Source organism: Equus caballus, chromosome 31, assembly GCF_041296265.1.
Source record: "Equus caballus isolate H_3958 breed thoroughbred chromosome 31, TB-T2T, whole genome shotgun sequence".
NCBI classification, from domain to species: Eukaryota; Metazoa; Chordata; class Mammalia; order Perissodactyla; family Equidae; genus Equus; species Equus caballus.
In genome coordinates, this window is record NC_091714.1 from 13,415,851 (window position 1) to 13,435,764 (window position 19,914).

The 19,914-nt window shown below is 40.3% G+C and overlaps 1 protein-coding gene across 8 annotated transcripts in view; it reads left to right on the plus strand.

Annotated features, from left to right (window-relative positions):
• IPCEF1 (interaction protein for cytohesin exchange factors 1) overlaps nucleotides 1–18,046 on the plus strand; it is a 171,897-nt gene extending 153,851 nt beyond the window's left edge. For all 8 annotated transcript variants that reach the window (XM_005608172.4, XM_023632939.2, XM_005608171.4 and 5 more), the window contains 2 exons: nucleotides 4,549–4,742; nucleotides 13,080–18,046. In XM_005608172.4, coding sequence (XP_005608229.1) covers nucleotides 4,549–4,742; nucleotides 13,080–13,283 — 398 coding nt within the window. In that variant the 3' untranslated portion in view covers nucleotides 13,284–18,046. The remainder of the gene's footprint in view (nucleotides 1–4,548; nucleotides 4,743–13,079) is intronic.
• Nucleotides 18,047–19,914: the final 1,868 nt, after the last annotated feature.

Genomic DNA, 19,914 nt, shown 5'->3' on the forward strand with positions numbered 1-19,914 from the left:
TTAGAAGAGTAAAATATCCTCTTGAGAGGAAGGATAGCAATTGCATTAGAAACACTTGACTGTCAGACAAGATTCGTTTACGTTGCTCCAGAAGACAAGGGAGGTGGAAATAATTAACTTGGCTTCTGTTTCCAATGGAAGAGAGACCAGTGGTCTTTCCTGCCAATCTTTTTTTCTGGCTCTTTTTACAATCTGGTAAGATGCGAGAAATAATCTAGTGCTTTCTAATATGAAATTATAATTTAGAAAAATATTTAGATAAAAAGATGAGAGGGAGATTTAAAAAATATTACTTTATGGAGAAGCCTCTTAAAGGTACAGGGATAGCCCTGCTGAGTTAACAAGCCAGCGCTAGTCTTCCCTATAGTGATTGCAAAGGACTCTCACCTCTGCTTTGGGGTCAGGTGCAAGCTGTGTTTTATTGTGCACTTAGACACTTTGGGTTCTCTTTTGTCCTATGATTCTGTTTATCATCTGCTTCCATTATTATTGGATGCTCATTTTACAGGCCTGTGAAGACGTAAGCATCAGCCATGAGCAGCCGTAAAAACAATATGACGTCCCTGGCTAGTGGACATGGTTGGATCACAGGTGTGTCCCCTGAGTATCTAGTGGTATGTTGTACATCTCTCAGATTATGACACAAAAAAAGCCAATAAGGGTATTTTCTTGACTCCTACCATCATCATTTATTATTTTATTGTCCTTATGGTTGCAGGCGATTCCAGAATCAGGTTATTAGAGGTCAGACCTATAGTCTTTCAGTTTCAGGATTCCTCTGAGAAGAGATAGATGGCTGAGAGGCAAGAACATAGTGGTAATTTGCCTTTCATTTTTTCCTCCATTTCTCCAACAGCTTTACCCTTATCTGAACGTACTCACTCCTTATTATTATCTCCAATTTCTAAGTGAATCCAAACAAAGTGTTCATTTTTTGGATGTTATTTGGTCATATTTTAGGTGAATTCTGTACTAACTTTCAGTAGTCTCAACAAGTCCACTTTATCTTGTTAAAGTGTGTTAATTTTAAAGTTCCACTTTTTCTTGGAAGATCAAGTTATACACACGCACGCACACACACACACACACACACTATACAGGCATTCACACTCCACACACACAGGCATAACCATGTCCTCATGGCTAATACACCAAAGTTTAAGTTAGGGTAAGGAATTTGTGTGTGTGTGTGGAAGACAACCTCTGATGTCTTTAACATAAAGATAATATCTACCTATATAAATATATTAAATAGTAATAAAATTATCCCAAATGGGAGTCCTATTTATTTTTCATTTAGGGAATGTATTTTATGCCATGTTGTTCTAAAATTCTAAAGATATTTTCCTCTTTACCAATTTAATATCTGTTGAATTAGATGTGTGGTCTTAATATAATCATTTTACTCTAACATAATTACAAATTAATATATTAGTCAAAAGTAATTTTATTTTCTATCACAACCTTTAGTAGCACAACTGAACTGCTTGTGGAACACAGAGAAATTTAAAGGATCTATTCTATTTATCTTGTTATATACTTGTTTGGTTTGCTTCTTGAAGTTTGTTAAATATATATCACTTACTTAAAAAACACTGTGATACCAAACGCTGTGTATTTAGGCTTTCTTCAAAGTTGATTCCTACCTGCCTAGCTTTAAAAAAAGACATACAAAATTATCGTCTTCTTGTATATCTGAACACTTCCAGAGTCCTCAATTCTGATGTTCTCTCTAAGAGTCAGATGTCTTTTCATTTAAGTTTCTTAAGATTTCCTAATGTCTCCAGCTTAACTCTTGGGCTGTTACCATGCTTAGTATTTCTCCTGTGCAAGTATCATCAGTTATCATGATAATCTCATAAAAGCCTACGTTTTTTACAGCTTTATTGAGATATATTTCACACAACATAAAACTCACACATAAAAATGCACAGTTCAGTGGTTACTATACTCACAGTTGTGCAACTCTCTCCACAATCTGAGAACACTTTCAACATCACGGAAAGAAACTCATCCACATTAGCTCTGATTCTCCTTTCCTGTCCCCAGGCAACCACTAATCTACTTTCTGTCTCTATGGATTTGCCTATTCCAGACATTTCATGTAAATGGACTCATACAGTATGTGGTCTTTTGTGGCTGGCTTATTTTACTTGGCAGAATGTTTTCAAGGTTCATCCATGTTGTAGCATGTATCAGTACTTCATTTCTTTTCATTGCTATCCATTCTTCAGTTGATGAACTTTTAGGTTGTTCCAACCTTTTGTCTCTATGAATAGTGCTGCTATGAACATTCAAGTACAAGTTTTGTGTTAATGTATGTTTTTAATTCCTTAGAGTATATACCTAGGCATGGAATGGCTGAGTCATATAACTCTACATTTAGCATTTCGAGGAAGCGCCAAAGCGTTTTCTAAAGTGGCGGCTCCATTTTACATTCCCACCTGTAATGCATACAGGACCCAGTTTCTCCGCATTCTTCCCCACACTTAATTATTGTCTGTCTTTTTCATTTGCACCATACTGGTCGGTGAGAAGTAGTATCTCACTGTAGTTTTGATTTGCGTTTCTCTAATGACGGATGTTGTTGTGGATCTTTTCATGTGCTTATTGACAGAAACCCATTGTTGATGTTTGCACATGGCTTGAACCAAAATGTCTAATTGTGTTCAAATGTAATTTTGAATATTTCCCCCTTTTTTGAGACTGTTTCGGTAGAGAACAAAGAGGTTTACTGACCAATGCTGTAATTAGTCCGTAGTAAAGTCAGTCCAACATCATTGCTTTCTGTTTAATGAAACAGTATTGGCAACACGTGTGGTGACTTTCTGGCCATAAATGGAGGAAAATTGTTGCTTAAAGATTTCTCATTTTACAAAAGTAAACTGCAAAGTAAGTGAAGTTTGCTAGATTTTGATGCTCATAGATAGCTATGGTGTGCTTTGTTCTCCTCTTTGGAGAGGCCTCTTTTTCCGGTTCCTCTGAATGCCATACTTATATGGTCCTCCATCAAGCTCATTCTCAGGACAAAAAATGAAATGTGTAGACGCTAAGGAGTACATGGTGGAAAAGAAATCTCATTGTGTATCTTTTGCAAGATCATTTTCAGAGAATGAAGGCATAAAGGACTGAAGTTCTTAGTAAGAAATTAAAGCAAGCTCAAGAGATGTGGATTGTCTTTGAGTAACTTTCTGTTTCATTTGAGATCCTTTCAGTTGCATATGACTGAAAACCACACCCACAGTATCCTAACAAAGGCAATGTATAAGCTCCCATAAGCTGAGAGGCCTCCAATGGTCTTCCACGTCTCAGCTCAGTGTACTGTGGGTTGGCTCCATTCTCATAATTCTTAGGATGATTCCAAGAAGCTTCCAGCCCTCATCATCACACTGCTCAGTTTAGGAATAAAAAGAGATTGCTTCCCTGATACCCAAACCAGAGCCTTGGAACTGAGTTTCTCTGATCCAGATTGGCCTGACCTGAAACACATGCTCCTCCCTGAGTCAATGACTGTGGGCAGCACAATGGACTGGCCATTGGCTTAGCCTAGCACATATGGTCCCCCTTGAATCCTGGGTGGAGTGCTTCACTAGGAGCACTGGGGCTGAAGCTGGCAAGGCACAGTTAAGAAGGGGAGTGGAGGTGTGTGACAGCGTGAATAGTGATCATTATCTGCTCAAAGCCACAGACCACAGGCAGAGTCCTTCTCTCAAAGGGCAGTTCTAGGAAGGACATTAGAAAGCCATCTGGAGCAACTTTTTTGATCTTTAGGGTGTGTATTAGTTTGCTAGGGATTGCCTTTCTCACCATTGTATTTTAGAAGCAGATAACTTGTTTGGTTTCACAGGTTCACAGATGGAGAGGAATTTTGCCACAGGATGACTCATTCCCTGAGTCTTACCAATAACAGATTTAGATGAATATTTGGACTAGATTTTGGACTTAGAGTTGGTGTTGGAATGCGTTAAGAGTTTTGGAGATGTTGGGATAGGCTGAATGTATTCTGCATGTAAGAAGGACATGAATTTTGGGGTCCTAGATGGTAGACTATTATGGGTTCAGTTGTGTCCCTCCAAAATTCCTATGCTGAGATCCTAACCGCCAGTACCTTAGAATGTGGCCTTATTAGAAAGGGCGTTGTTGCAGATGTAATTAGTTAAGATGAGGACAGTAAGCTGAGCCCTAATCCAATATGTAACTGGTGTCCTTATAAAGAGAGACATTTGGATACAGAGACATGTACACAGGGAAAACAGTATGTGAAGATGGGAATTATGCTGCCACAAGCCAAGGAACCACCAGAAGCCAGGAGAGAGGGCTGAAACAGACCCTTCCCTAGGGTCTTCGAAGGGAACGTGGCTCTGTCACAACAAAGCATCATCAACTCAGTGGCTTAGACAACAAATATTGATTGTCTCACAATTCTGGAGGCTGGAAGTCTGAGATCAAGGTGTCAGCAGGGCCTTCTTTTAGCACCACAGGGTTCAATGTTCTCTTCTTGATTTTAACTGGATTTATTGTTATTGCTTTTTTTTTTCATTTTGGCAGAAGAAACAAAAGTGTCTGAAGATGATGAAATGGAGAAGCTCTACAAATCACTAGAGCAAGCTAGTCTCTCTCCTCTTGGGGACCGTCGACCTTCCACCAAAAAAGAGTTGAGAAAGTCCTTTGTCAAGCGGTGCAAAAATCCATCCATAAATGAGAAACTCCACAAAATCCGAACCTTGAATAGCACATTAAAGGTAAATTATTTCAGCTTGTGGATGAACTCTGTGGATGCGAGGAATGGCTGGTTCTGCAGAGAGATTCATGTTAAGCACAGATGGGTGGAGGGGAGGGCAGAAACAGCAAATATAATCTCTATGGGATGGGATGACCCCTGCATTCTTAAAGCACTGGAACATTCATGCGATAGCATCCAACACAGTTTTCTACAGTAGGCCTTGATTTTTACATTCACTCTGGGATAAAATTTCAGATGTTAAGCTCCTAAAAAGACTGTGTGTAATTTGATTTTTTAATCCTTTTACCTAGCACAGTAAACGTTGATGAGAGCTTAAGATGGTCAACTCGTGAGAATAAACAGTAATGTTAATAAGATCTTGAGATTTCTCCTGCCTTATTAAGGGTGGCTTCTTCTGTATTACATCCAGAAGAACATTTCTAGATTTCAGATACAGCAAAGACTTAGTGACTCTGAGCTGTATGCTCTGGAGCCAAGAAACACCGTGAAAACAAGGCAGTGGGAAATATACACTTCATCATAATAGACCAGCAATGATTTCACAATGGAAATGAGGGACAGTGTACAGGACATACTGAAATTATTTTCAGGGCCTCCTGTAACTAAAATGGTTCTTCCTAACAAAAGCATCTTGCTTTCACATTTAGATAATAGTATGAACAGGAGGATACCAGGATACATTGTAAAATTGTCTTGACTTAGCCTGAATTACAATTAGCCTTGAATTAGATTTATAGATTCTGAAAAGCCTTGATAGATCCTGCAATTTAATTCTGTTTTGTACATGTCCTTTTGCATCAAGAATTTGAGTCCCTTTCCAGGAAAAAAAATATCAGCAATCAAAGGACAAAGCTACAAAGAGATGGCTGGGTGACTCTTCATCAGGTGTCCCCGTTAGTCAATAGAAGACCCAAGCACCCCAAAAGGCCGCAAAAATGAGGCCGAAAAATAACAGACAAAGGTGTGTTTTAATTATACAAAGAAAATAAAAGGAAGAGAAATTCCCTAATATTTAATGATGAAAGATATCACTAGCATTCATTTCAAAGGCAAATATGTTACATTCCACAGTATGTATAGGGTTGGTAAATATGTTTGGTCATCGAATGCAATATGCCATAGTATGTTGGAATTTTGCTGTCTTATAACTGATCCAAGTGAATACATTTTTCATTGAACAATTATTTCCCGAACCTTGCTGTGTGCCAGGCACTGTTCTAGGGCACTGGGACCATTGAGTGGACCCCACCGGACAATGGAAACAGAGAGGAACAGTTAGTACTGTAGTTGATACAAGCTTGGAGTGCTTTGGTAACCCAGAGGAGGGAGTGGCTGCTTATCTGAGGCCATTAGGGACAATGTCATGGAGGTGCTGACAACTGTAAGTTGTCATGGGTAAGAGATAAAGAATATTAGGAACAGAAGGGAAGAGCATTCAAGGAGGAGAAACTGGCCTAGGCAAATGTATATCAGTGGATGAGATGTTGCAGTCCATGTTGGGAGAAACAGCAAATAGAGGCTGGGGAGAGGATGGGCAGTTCAGGCCATTTCTAGAAAGTGAAGGACTGTGGTTTCAGATTTCTACAGAGCAGCAATCTTAGACCTCTACACCTCCACAGGACCACGCCCTGACCTGGCCACTGGAAGGCCAGGTTTGTACAAAGAATTCGAAGGTTTTATCAGCCCATATGGTTCTCCATGACTGCTTTATCCATGAGCTATGGCCATGGAATTGATGAATTCAGCCTCTTTTTCTTTTCTCCCTTGTGTTAGTTATCTATTGGTAGGCAACAAAATACCCCCCAAATTTAGCAACTACAAACAATAAAAACTTATTATTTCACAGTTTCTGTGGGTCAGGAATCTGGGCATGGCTTGGTTAGATACTTCTGCCTCCAGGTCTCTCACAGGGCTGCAACCCAGGCGTCAGCTGGGGCTGCATTTCATCCCTCCACTGGAGGAGGATGCTTCCAAGCTTGCTCATCTGGTTGTTGGCAGGATTCAGGTCCTCACAGGTCGTTGGACTGAGGGCCTCAGTTGTTCCCTGTCTGTTGGCTGGAGGCCACCCCCAGTTCTTTGCCCTGTGATCCTCTTCATAGGGTGGCTCCCAAAATGTAAGCTGGCAAGTAAGACATCAAGAGTGAGTGAGCAAGATGGATCATGCCCTAATCTCAGCAGTGATACCATGTTACATTATAGTACTCTATCCATTAGAAGCAAGTCACTAGGTCAGCCTACATTCAAGGAGGGGAATTGCACAAGGGCATGAGTACCAGGGAGCAGGAACATTGGGGCCCCCTCAGGGCTGTCTACCACACCCAGCTGAAGAACTGCTCTTTCTGTATATTCCCAGAAGGAAGCTCTTTCCACAGATTCCTCGGGCCTCACAAAAGTGTAATGCTGGGGTGAGTGAAATGTAACCTATGTTATGCGGTCCTATGAACCTCATCAGGAGGTAGGATGCCATGATGATGTGGAAATTGGCCTTCTTAAAAAAAAGAAAAAAATCACATCAACCTATCCATTGGAGAGAGATGATTTGACTCATGTATGTTTATTCAGTCAAAATGCTGTAAGAGTTATTTTATTTTAACTATCTTTTCTTTTTTTTTTTAAAGATTGGCACCTGGGCTAACAACTGTTGCCAATCTTTTTTTTTTCTTTTTCTTTTCTACTTTATCTCCCCCCCCCCCCCCGGTACACAGTTGTACATCTTAGTTGCTGGTCCTGCTAGTTATGGGATGTGGGACGCTGCCTCAACGTGGCCTGACGAGTGGTGCCATGTCCGCGCCCAGGATCAGAACCCTGGGCCGCCGCAGCGGAGCGCGCAAACTTAACCGCTTGGCCATGGAGCTGGCCCCTATTTTAACTATCTTTAATTTTATTTTAGCTATCTTTAAAATTCAAAGCAGTCAGCCTAGTGGTTGCCTTTAAGGAGGAGGGGAGGATACGACTGGGAGAGACCATAGTACAGCTTCTGAGGAGCCAAGTAAGGGTTCTTTTTTGACCTCCGTGATGGTTACACAGATGTATCCATCTTGTGATAACTCATCAAGCACAAACCTGATTATATGTGGGCTTTTCTCTATGTATAGTATATTGCAATATAAATTTTTATTTTAAAAATACTTCAAAGCTGGAGTGTGGACAAGCAAAGACGATAGAGTTTCATGCAGAAATAAGGAAACTGTTGTAACAATGTTTATATTTGTGATAGGCACAATCCATAAATAAAGAAGAATCCTTGCACTGGGATTGTATTGGAATGAGTGCTCTTTACAGAAATCCTTCTGGGAGGTGGAGCAGACTATCATGTCATTCACTAAATGTAGATTTTTAGGAATTTCTGATAGCTCAACATCCCCTGAGTTTTGGCTAAGCTTGTCTTCATTAAATGAATGATTACTGGGTCCAACTGCAATTTTCTCCCAGGGTTATTCTGGCCTGTGTCAAAAGAGGAACAAACCCCTCTTTCCCCTTAAGTGCTCTGACAGAACGTGTTTCCAGTGCTTAAGTCTTGAGTCAAACCATGTACTGAATATTTGGAGTGAAAAATGAAAGTACACCATTCACTGTTTCACGGTATTTTTGGAAACCCTACCAAATCCTGCCTGCTTGCCAGAAAACAAGGAGAATCTTGTAAAAGTAGTTCAAAGCATTTGGTGAGCCTTTTAGGAGGCTCCAGTGGGGAGAAGCGGGGCCATTGTGGGATGCTGCTGACCCCTGGGGTGCCGGGTTTAGGAAGGAGCTCAGAAAGTTCTGTTGATTCATTAATTTCCTTCCTCTTTATTCTTGTCTACAGGTTTTTTTTTTTTTTTTTTTTTTTTTAATCTGTAAAAGAGCTAGCAGAGACTTGAGCCAAAGAGTAATAAATTTGAGTTGTTTAGAGCTAAAAACCATATGTGAAGTGTTAGTGCAGAGTGGAAGAGACCCTTTCCTAAAAGATTTTATCAGATTTAGAGGGTGGCTAATTCATTGTTGCCTTTACAAAAATCAGTTCTCTAAATTTTATTAATCTGCAAAGATCTTATTTTATATTTTCAAAAAATATTAGGATCTCCCTCTGAAGCTGATGTCAACATTTCTTAAGAACAAAGTAGAACTCCTTAAATAACTTCATATGAATGGCACTGTGGTGATATCAGAGGATGAAAGCATATTGTGTTTTGGGGAAAGATTGTTTTCTGAAGCGTTGATGTTGAGAACTCGGAGAGAAGAAAGAAAACTCTCTTGGCTGTGCTGGGCTTTCTACCAGCAATCCTTGCTAGTGACCCACTTACTTAACCTTCCTTTCCTCTGCTTCTGGATCCTGGTCAACTGCTTCTTATTGCTCTTTGGTTACTTTCCTACTGCACAATTTTTCTCCCCTTCCTGAAACGCAAACATACCTTGTGACTTCCATCTATCACCACATCCTTGCTCTCTTGATTCATAATTATAAATCTCACCACTCAGACTACTATATGTGTGGTACATTTCCCCTGAAATCCATATTATTCTGACCAATTTAGAAACAGGGAAAGAAGAAAAAAGAAAATGCAATAACACAACCCAAACAAAACATAAGTTAAAGCTAATTGTAGAGAACAAATAGCACATTTGTGTGCCACTAATGTTTGTAATCATCTATGACCAGATACCTCATTTGGATAAAACATATACAGTCATGCATTGCCTAACAACAGGGACAATTCTGAGCAATGTATCATTAGGCAATTTCAGTGTTGTTTGAACAACATAGAGTGTACTTACATAAACCTAGTTGGGGTAGCCTACTACGCACCTAGGCTATATGGTACTAATCTTATGGGACCACTGTCATATATGCGATCTGTTGTTGATCAAAACATCGTTATGCGGTACATGGCTGTGCATGTATATATGTATAACATTCTTGTGTGTTTGTTTATGGAGAGGATTTCCTCAGATTCTACATGGGGTTCATGATGCAAAAAAGATTAAAAAGCAAATTGATTCATTCATTCATTTCTTATTTCATATATTCGTTTTTCAACAAGTATTTAGTGAATGTTCACTGTGTGTCAGCCATTCTTTCAGGCACTTAGGGTTATAGCAGTGGACATACCAGACAAAAATGCCTGCCCTCATGAAGCTTACCTTTAAGGTAGAGGAAGAAATAAACAAGATAAATAAATTTTATAGTATGCCAAGTGATGATAGATTTGATAGGGAATAGAAGAGAAGGGGACTAAAGAATGTTGAGGGATTGATTTTTAACTAGGATAGACATGAAAAGCCTCTTTGAAAGATGGAATTTGAGTAAAATCTGAAAAAGGGAGGCTATCTAAGACAGAAAGTTCCAGGCAAAAGGAACAAAAATGCAAATCCCTTGGGGTGGGAGTATGCCTAGCAAGTTTAAGGAAGAGCAAGGAGGTCAGTGTGTGGCTGGAGTGTAGTAGTGGGTGGGGGACAGGGCCAGCAGCAGTGGGTGAGAGAGACACTGGGGGATCATATCCTGTAGTGCCTTACTGCCATTGCAAATCCCTCAGATTCTACTCAGAGTGAGTCAGGAAGACTTTGGACAGTTCTGAACAGTGGTGTGCCATAGTTTGATGCATTTTGAAGGGAGAACCATCAGAGTTTGCTGGTAGATTGGGAGTGAGAGGAGGAGTCAAGGATAACTCCAATGTTTGGCTTGAACAACTGGAAAGATGGAGTTGCCAACAAGTGCTTTGCAGAAGGCTATGGTGAGAGCAGGTTTCAGGGTGTATTGAGAGTTGGTGGGGTGTGTGGGTGTTGAGAATAACGGGAACTTAGTTTTGGACATGTTACATTTGAGATGCCTATGAGGTGTCCAGGTGGAGCTGCTGAAGAGGAAGTTTAGACAGACAAGTATGGAGTTCAGGGGAGAGGTAAGTCTGGCAAGATAAATTTGGGACCCTCAGTATACAGGGAGAATGGGAGAGATTGCATGAGATTACCAAGAGCATGAATGTAGACAGAACAGCGGAGAGGCTAAAAGCTGAATCCCCGGGGTGCCCCAATGTTCAAAGATTGGGAGACAAGGTGAACCAGCAAAGGAGACTGAGAATAAGCAGCTATTGTGGGACGAGAAAAATGGGGAGAATGTGTCACAAAAGCAACATGATGAAAGTATTTGAAGAAAGAGTAGTCAAAATTAGATGCTTTTCGTAAAGAAGTTAAAGAGGACTAACTGATTATTGGAGTTAGCAACGCGGAGGTCGTTGATGGCCTTAACAAGAAGAGTTTTGGTGGGACAGTGGGGAAGAAGCCTGATGAGAGTGGGTGTGTTAAAAGAATGGGCACAGGGACATTAGAGACAAGGAGAAAAGTGGAGCATTAGCTGGAACAGGGATGTGGGGTCGAGAGAGCTTTTAAAATAAGAACATGCATGGATGCCAGTGAGAATGATTACACAGAGAGGGGAAATCGATGAGTCACAGGAAAGGGGGAAGGATTGCTGGAGTGAGTTCCTTGAGTTTGAGAGGGGGCAATAGTGCACAAGTGGAGAGATTGGCCTTTGCTGGAAGCACGGATATTTCATCCAAATGCACATCAAGGAAGGCAGCAAATATTTGTGCTGATATAGGTAGTGGGCAGTAGGAACCTGGGAGAAGTACTTTTCTGATTGTTAGCATTTTCTCAAAAATTTCTCATCAGCTGCAAATGAGGATAGGGGAGGAGGTTTGAGGAGAGATGGGAAGTTTTGCAATAGTCATTTGGGAGAGTGGGAGAGAAAAGGGTCAAGAAAATATGATTACTGGATAGTAGTGAAAGTCCATTAATGGCAGTGCTCATGACGTTGAACTGCAACCAGTGAGCACGGTTGTGAAGTCCTAGCTATGCCCAGGCTGTCCTGGGGTAGGCAGAGAGATTGGTTCAATAATGAACATGTATTGAGTGTCTGCCTGGCCCTTGGCATTGTGTTATATACAGGGAATACAGGGAATGAATAACATGTTTCCTGTCTCCTTCCTTAAGAAGCTTTAGAATAGGTGGCATGACAGATCCACAAACATCTCAGTATAATATGGTAGGTTCTAAGAAGGCTCTAAGTATTAGAATGCATGAGAACATAAAAAACAGCTTCTCAGTCCTATTTAGGGGTTCAGAAAAGACTTTCTGGAGAATATCATGCCTGAATTGAGTATAGATTCATAAGTTATAGTAAAATCCAGTAAAGAAAAATTGGAAATTGTTCCAGGTGAAAGCAATTCTAGGAATTAGTGTTCATCGGGTGAAGAAAGATAAGAAATGTTCTCCATGTGGCAGAACATCATGGCGCTGTGAGCCAGCATTGAGTGGGGGAGAAAATTCACGTCAACACTATTAGAGTGGAAAGTAAGAAGGAAGTGGAGGATCAGTAAATGGAGCTTGAGTCCATGGAACCCTGGACGTGAAGGGGAAACCATTAAGAGAACTCAGCATTTCAGGTGGATCTCCTGCATGGCCATGTGGAGGGTGGGTTTACAGTGGCGATTAGAGTCAGGGACCTCACTTAGGAAGCTGTAAAAGCAGATGTGATATATTGGACTTTATATCCAAAATTAGGATTATGGTCATAGGCATGGAGGAAACAGGAGTAGATCTGAGATAAAATTGTCTGGGCTGAGTGATTTTTTTGAATGCTGATGCATCTCATTCCTCGACTACAGAAAATTCCCCCAACCTGAGCCAGACATTTCAGAAATGCGTATCAGTGGTTATAGAGGAGGCAGGGTCAATAATATGAGTAGATTGTTGATCTATTAGCATCTTTGGAATACATATCTTTGGAATACATACTGTTTTGATGGAAGGTCAGTAATCTCTTCTTTGAACAAAAAGATAGCCTGTATATTTATTGTGCGTACATTCATGGAATAAACAGGTGTGATTTATTTGAAAATTAAGATAATTTAATGAATAAAACATAAAAAAATATTTTTGTATTACCTTATGTCTTAGGTAAAGTACTATGTCCCAATTTTACTTAGTCAAGTTTGGATGGTCCAATTGTAATTACACAGTTATAAGAGGAATAATGCCCACACTGAGATGGAAATAGTACCATGGTGTAGAATAATGGATTGATCAGGGAAGAGCAACATAGGAGACCTTGCCTATCTGTCTAGTTCTTCCACTAACTCTTGGGTAGGATACTTAACTTCTGTTTGGCTAGAACATAGAAACAGATGTCCTGCGTATCTCTTAGGACTGGTGTAGGAATTAGAATATTAATATGTAAAAACACTTTGATAATTTTATGATCAATGTATATGTGCATTTATTTTTAAAAGGGCTGAAGATGGTTTATCAAAATTAAGATACTCACTATATCCAATTCTCTCATTTTTTTTTTCTACTTGGACAGTGTAAAGAACATGACCTGGCCATGATTAACCAGTTGCTGGATGATCCAAAGCTGACAGCCAGAAAATACAGGGAATGGAAGGTCATGAACACCCTACTGATCCAGGACATCTATCAGCAGCGGACACCTATGTCTGCCCCTGAAGGCACCCCCGAGGGACTTGAGAAGCCACCTTCCTCTGCCCGTGTTGAACATTCTATTTGACAAGCCAGGATTCTCTCCTCTTATATCTTACACCAAGCAACTCTTCAAGATGTTGCAAGAGCTTCTATTTTTCCTTGTAAAGGAAAACTGAAACCCAGTTCCTCCTCAAGCATCAGTTCCCCCTCTAAAGATGCATCTTAGGTGAGGACCAACTTCCACAGCGGCAGAACTTCTTGTTTCAGTTGTAGAACTGCCGCTGAGATTGGAGTGGTTGAGACCAGTTGAACAGTTTTTGTGTGCCTGCTGGGAGCTCTTGGTTATGCTAGGCTCTAGGTGGCATGTGAGACAGGCATCTTCTGTTTCTTGCTCTCAAGAGAAATAGAATATTCCATGGACAAAAGATCACTTTTGACCAGGGACATCTGTACATAGAAATAGTCTGTTTTCCTAAAGAAGAATGTCCAATTCCACCTGGTTGGGTAGCTGAGTTCTCCAAATCATGTTTTGGGTGGAGGAATGGTTTCTGTAGCATCAACTGGAGCAGGACAAATGTGGTATTATGGGACCCAAATCCCTTGCCTTTGGTCCAGAATGGTGGTGCCTTTTCCCCATGTTGAGAAATACTTCATAGCGAGGAGCATGTGGGAGAGCCCAAGGAGGAGACGTGTTCTATGTTCCACTCACTCAAAGGACAGCTTGATATTGTCACGCTTTACTCAGGTTGGGGGAAAGGTCTGATTAATTTCTTTCCGTAGAACAGCTAAAGAAAATTATCTCATTACACTTGGGAACCTCTACTTCCTCCTAGCTTTTCTGTAGGAGATAGTAATGAGTCCAGCAAAGAAGGTTTGCTGCCTTTGGATTTGGGTGTGGTGCCTATGCACAGTATAAATTTATATCCAGGTTTCCTGGGATCAAGATGATTGACAAGATGATTCTGGTGTCTGAATTGTTTAAATATCTTTACTCCAAAAAAGCCCCCAACAAAAATGACAAAAGAGTTAAAACATGACTGTTTTATTTTTGTATGTCTATGTGTTATTTGTGTCCTATGTGAATAGCTGTATATAAAATGTTTGTTATTTAAGTCTATTTATAGATGTTCAAATTGCTAGTGTTTTAAAAGATGATATACTATTATATGTTTTTCTCAGTGTACATTTCAAAGTATATACTTTTTGCTTGAGAATAATAGGAATACTATTGATTCGTTGGAGTTCTGTTGCACTATGATGTATGAGGAATGCTCAGGAAATCTTGTGGGATGAATGTGGGGCATGCATTGACAATCTTTCATTTTCTGGCTTCTCTCTCTTTCTCCCTCTTCTCTCTTTCTTCTCTCAACCCAGAGTGTGTAGACTTCTCTGTCTGTCGTAAGTCACTCTCTTAACCAGAAAAAGACTTTTTCAGGTTATCCCTTCTAGTAAATAAACTTTAAGCTCTATACCATTTATGCCCACAAATTCAAACCAAATGAAGCACAACTAATGTAGTCTTTTGACTAAAGACTAATAGAAATTCAAGGGTTTGTTGTTAAAAAGAACTAATTTTATTAGAGAAACAATATGAAAGACTTCACTTGCTTATCACTGTGAATATTTCTCACCACGAGAATAACCACAACCCATCAAAAACCCATTTTGGCTTGACCTCTAGCAAATTGACACAGTTTGCTTTATAGCATCAAAGTGTGTGGCTTGACATTCAAATGGAAAGAACCCCCTGAATTTTATCTGCAAACTAAATGGAAATAGTTGTTGAGTATTTTCCCAACCTTTATTAAGAAGTCCTAAAACGTTGTCAACAAAAAACAACCTCAGCATTGAGAAAAAGAAAAACAGGAAGCAAGTTGTAGTACTAGAAGCTTCTGTAAGATAAGAGGCCATGTCAGCCAGTGTGGCCCAGCAAACAGTTGTGTGTTCCTGCACTAAGTGGAATGTGCCGGGTGAGGCCACAGAGCGTGAAGCAAAGGGGACCTGAACCTTGGTGAGTTTCCTGTTGACTCTGCACCGGAGAGAAGGAACCACTCAGGTCCTCAGCGTGGACCCTGAAGCTTCTGGTTTGAGAGGCCAATGCTTTAATCTCTTTACTCTGGAAATTATCATTGATTCTTTCTGAAATTGGCCTCTATCAGAGCGTTGATTGTTTGGGATTCGAATGTAAACAAAGTGTTGACGGAAGGAGGAGTAACAATGGAACAAATAATAGCACGACGTAAAACGTTCTTCCACCTTCCTCTGGTTTGCAACACCAACCTACAAACTCCGAAGCAGCTTTTCCTAAATTGAAGCACTCCAAAAGCTTTTGACCAGGGCTTGCAAATACATTTTAGTGCTTTACTTTGGCTTTTCATTAGTCCCTATTTCACTGAGCTTTTAGAGTAAAATCCTTTAGTACCACTCAAATGTAAAGGCAAAATGGGTCCATGAGATTATTTACTCAAGCCTTTCAGTTATTGTTCAGAGAAGTTAGTCTAGAAGTTTTTGCTTTGTTAGCTAAAGCAGTTACTTTGCCGAAGCTCCAGAAATGAAAGTTAAACTGAACTGCGTGTGATTTTGTGCCCTGCTCTTCTAGAGCACGCTTGCCGGCTCGTTAGTGTTTCCCCTCTGGAAACGCTTTCGCTCTCTATGATGTTTTCCCACCTTCACTGTAAGAGGTGGGTGAGGGAAGAGTGGGAGACAGTTTCCGTGATGCTCAGTCTCTCTTGGCCTCAAGCCATTTTTCTGCCCCAAAGGAGATTGAGAAAACTGGATTAGTTCTAATTTATTTCTGGGGATTGGGCCATCTCTGAAATAGTCTTGGGGAGGTTTCACAGTCTTCTATGCCCGCTGCTGTAAGCACAGGATCTGGCGGCTGTGGAATGACACAGAACCGCGGCCACTCAGGAAGGAAGTGGAGAATCTCTGAGCACAGCCAGGTCCAAACCTGCTGTGGATTCAGATCCCAATTAGACTCTTCTTTGGGGTTTTGGGGAGGCCTGCTTCTCCCTATTGCTAGCCTGTAGACCCAGACTGGTGCGTGGTATCATACCCTCACCGGCTGGTACATTGCAGTACATGCTGAATTGTGTCCGGCACTTGAAGAGTATCTGTTGCCTTTAAGAATTCTTAGCTCCGCCTGAATCCCAGCATTGCATCAAAGGCCTAGAAAGAATCTAACGCCTACTATTACAAAGACTCCAGGAAGCCTAAGAAAGAGATTGTTTTGGGAATCAGATTTCAATGTGAAACCAATGCCTTATATTTACATAGCACTTTCCAGTTTGCAAATCGGTGTGCTTCAGGCTCCCACCTCCAACTCCCCAGTGGTCTGTGTGGGATGATTGCGGATTATCCTTACTCCTTTTGAGCAGGGAAGAAACAAGCTCCGAGAAGCAAGGTGCCTGGGGAGAGCCCTAAGTGGTGCAGCCAGGACTTGAATCCAAGTCTTGCTCTTCCCTCTCCCTTTACCTTGCACAGTGGCTGTTGGGACCCAGCAGTTTGACTTGGTGTGTGCATGCCTTTGCACTGAAATGGGCACACGCCATGTGGCTTTTGTGAAGTCATCCATTGGAAACCTGAGGGGCCTCTTTTCCTTGAGCACGGTCTTCCTCATGGCCTGAGAGGTTACTGTCCCTCCTGCAGTGACCTGCGGCTGGGCTGACTGTGAGTTGGAGTCTAACCTAATCAATTCTATGTTTTCTTTCCTTCCTTCTGTAAAGCACACTGCTTGTTAGGCGCTGTGAGATCCTTGGACGAAAGAGAGATATTTAAAGAAATGGAGTGCCTTTATTTTGTTTTCCTTTCAAAATGTGTCAGGAGATGTCAGACAGAGCTTAGTGACTAGGGGTTAGGCTTTTAACTTCCATTCAATTTCTTCTCATATAATAATTTCCTCAGATAGCCTTTAAATCACAGACAATATCATAGAGATGAAACATAAAGAGAAATATACTTTTAAGTCTTTTGAAGAGAAGTGACATTGAAAGTTGGTATTTTGATATAGTCACACAGAAGATTTAGTAATTTAGGTACAGACGATGCCCATCCAACAGTCACTACTCATTGAAGAGCCACCATATTCAAATGAAGTTTTAGGGTGCATCTCTTCTTCAGTTTAACAGAATATGATATCTGATTGGGATTTTCCAGTTTATCTCCCTTCTAATTTTTTGTATACTTATCTTGCAAAAAAAGCGAGTCCTAGAAACATGAGGTGACTTCCCAGCCTAGGGTTTTGTAATTTTCAATTAAAAAGAAAAGTCCCTGAAACTAGATTTTAACAACCCCTATGAAATGGCTTGGGGAGGGAAAAGCACCCATCTCAGCGAACAAGATATTGAACTGCTACGTGGTTATGTTGTGAGCAGGAAGCAATTTCCTTGCCTCTTCTGCACATCTTTACTCTTTCCCATACACCACAGATCACACAGAAAACATTAAAATGGATTCTACATTAAAAAAAATACTTCTTCCATTTCTCTTTATGAGGAGACTTAACTTGCTCTGTATTGATATTTTTTTTACCTTTAGTCCAAAGGGGAAGCATGCCCAATGGAGATGTTTAGCATCCCATAATAAAAACCAGATTTTAAATCACCGCACATTTTAATGTCCTTGCATGATGGGGATGTGACTTTTAGCACTGCATGGTGTTTGGGGCAAGATGTTAATGTGGAAATGATACCTTCAATTTCATCGTTCTTTCATTATCTGTTACCTACCTTCTTTGACTAAACTGAAAAAAGAGGCTCATTTTTTTTTGCTGTATGTTTTCAAGATTGACTTGTAAGAAAAAAATTAAAAACAAGAGAGAATATATCTAGTAAAATGACATGGAAAATATTGGAAATGTGCTGGTGGTGTTCATTTTCTGCCCTGCAATTTTTCTTCCTCAAAGAAAAAACTCCCTGGGAAGTGTTTGACGGCTGAGCTTTTATCTTCTGCAAAGGTTATGGTGCCCTCTGGTGGCATTCACAAAAATAAGCAATTCTAGACTATAGCTGTTTCTATTTTTAAATAAAAGATCTAATTATGTAGGGAAATCTAGTTTCACAAAAAATGATGCATTCTTCTCAAATGGCCCTCACTTTACATGTTAATTAGTAGAAAGATATTTATATTTTTCAAAATTGTCGTTGGTCCACAAAATTCAACTTGCGTGTTATAGTCCCCTTGTCATGACCAGGCCCCCACAATTTGTTTCGAGAATTTTCTGACGTTGCAGATTATAAAAGTTACAACCCGTGGCACATAAATTCCTTAAAACACATAAGATATTTCTGTGAAAAATGAACAAGGAAAATGTTGAAATAGTGGAAGTTACTTTTATTTTGGATCGACAGATCAGAGGAAGTTAGCCTGCATTTGAACTTGATTCATACCTCCATTTTGCTGTCTACACAAAGTGTTTTCATTTTTTTCCTCTCTCTCTCCATTCTAACTTACACGCTGAGCTCCATCCTCTTTATTTCTCCATCCGGCCACCACCAAATACGTCTAGGCTCCCCCATGGAAGCAATAAAAAATTATTCTAGACCAAAGGAATTAACAAAAGGCATAGGTACAGTGTATTCCCGATTTCTAGAACAACCTTGTATCAGTTTCCTCTTGCTGCTATAACAAATTACCATAAATTTAGCAGGTTAAAAAAAGTGTTTTCTTACGGTTCTGGAGGTCAGAAGTTTGACACAGTTTACTTGGGCTAAAATTTCCTTGGGTGGTGTTTCTCCTGGAAGCTCCAGGGGAGAATACTTTCCTAGTCCTCTCCAGGGCACCCACATTCTTTGGTTTGGCTCCCTTCTTCCATCTTCAAATTTAGCAACATTGTATCTCTCCACATCTTTCTTCTCTAGTCACACCTTCCTCAGACTGACTTTTAAAGACTGTTGTGATTACATTGAGCCCACCTGGGTAATCAGGAGACATTCTGTTTTAAGGGCAGCTGGTTAGCAACCTGTACTCAATCTGCAACCTTAATTCCTCTCTGGCACATATACACAGGTTCCAGTGATTCGGACACGGCCACTGTTCTGCCTACCGCGAACCTCCATTTCAAATATCCTGCTTAGTGCCTCAGAACCATCAATTTCTCCCAGAAATTCCAGCATTTCCAAGTTTTAACTACAAGCATGAAAGTCCCTTGTCATACCATGTGACTTGAATTTGATTTCATCAAAATATGGATCACCAGAGGAAAGTAATTCCATCTTGATAAGAAAAGTGAAAAAATTCCCAGCTTTTAAAATCACATATACACAGGTGTAACAGGTAGGGCATTTAAACAATCAGATCAGGTTTTAACAATACCTACATTTAAAGACAGAGCATTAGAAGGTCAATTTTGAGAATCAAGTGTTGTAAAATAGAGGATAATTTGGACCTCAAAATCTTAGGTTTATGAGCTGCTCTGAACCACGTCAGACTGACTGAGGGGTTTGGCCAAGTCACAGCTTCCTCTACCACAAAAAGAGAGGGGACTCTTGTGACTGTGTGTTGATTTCAAATGTACTGATAAGCACAGAATTTCCATAGGTGCTGGCCCTTGTAAATCACAATCTGAGCATTATATTTGTCTTTTCTCTTTAAAAAACCAAACAAACCTGTATTTGTATGTAATTCCCTGATGCTGGTCTGTTGGCTTTTCCAGTCACATGTTTTAGGAAGTCATAAACACTCTACTAACACTGAAGTCTGCTGAGCATGTCTTGACA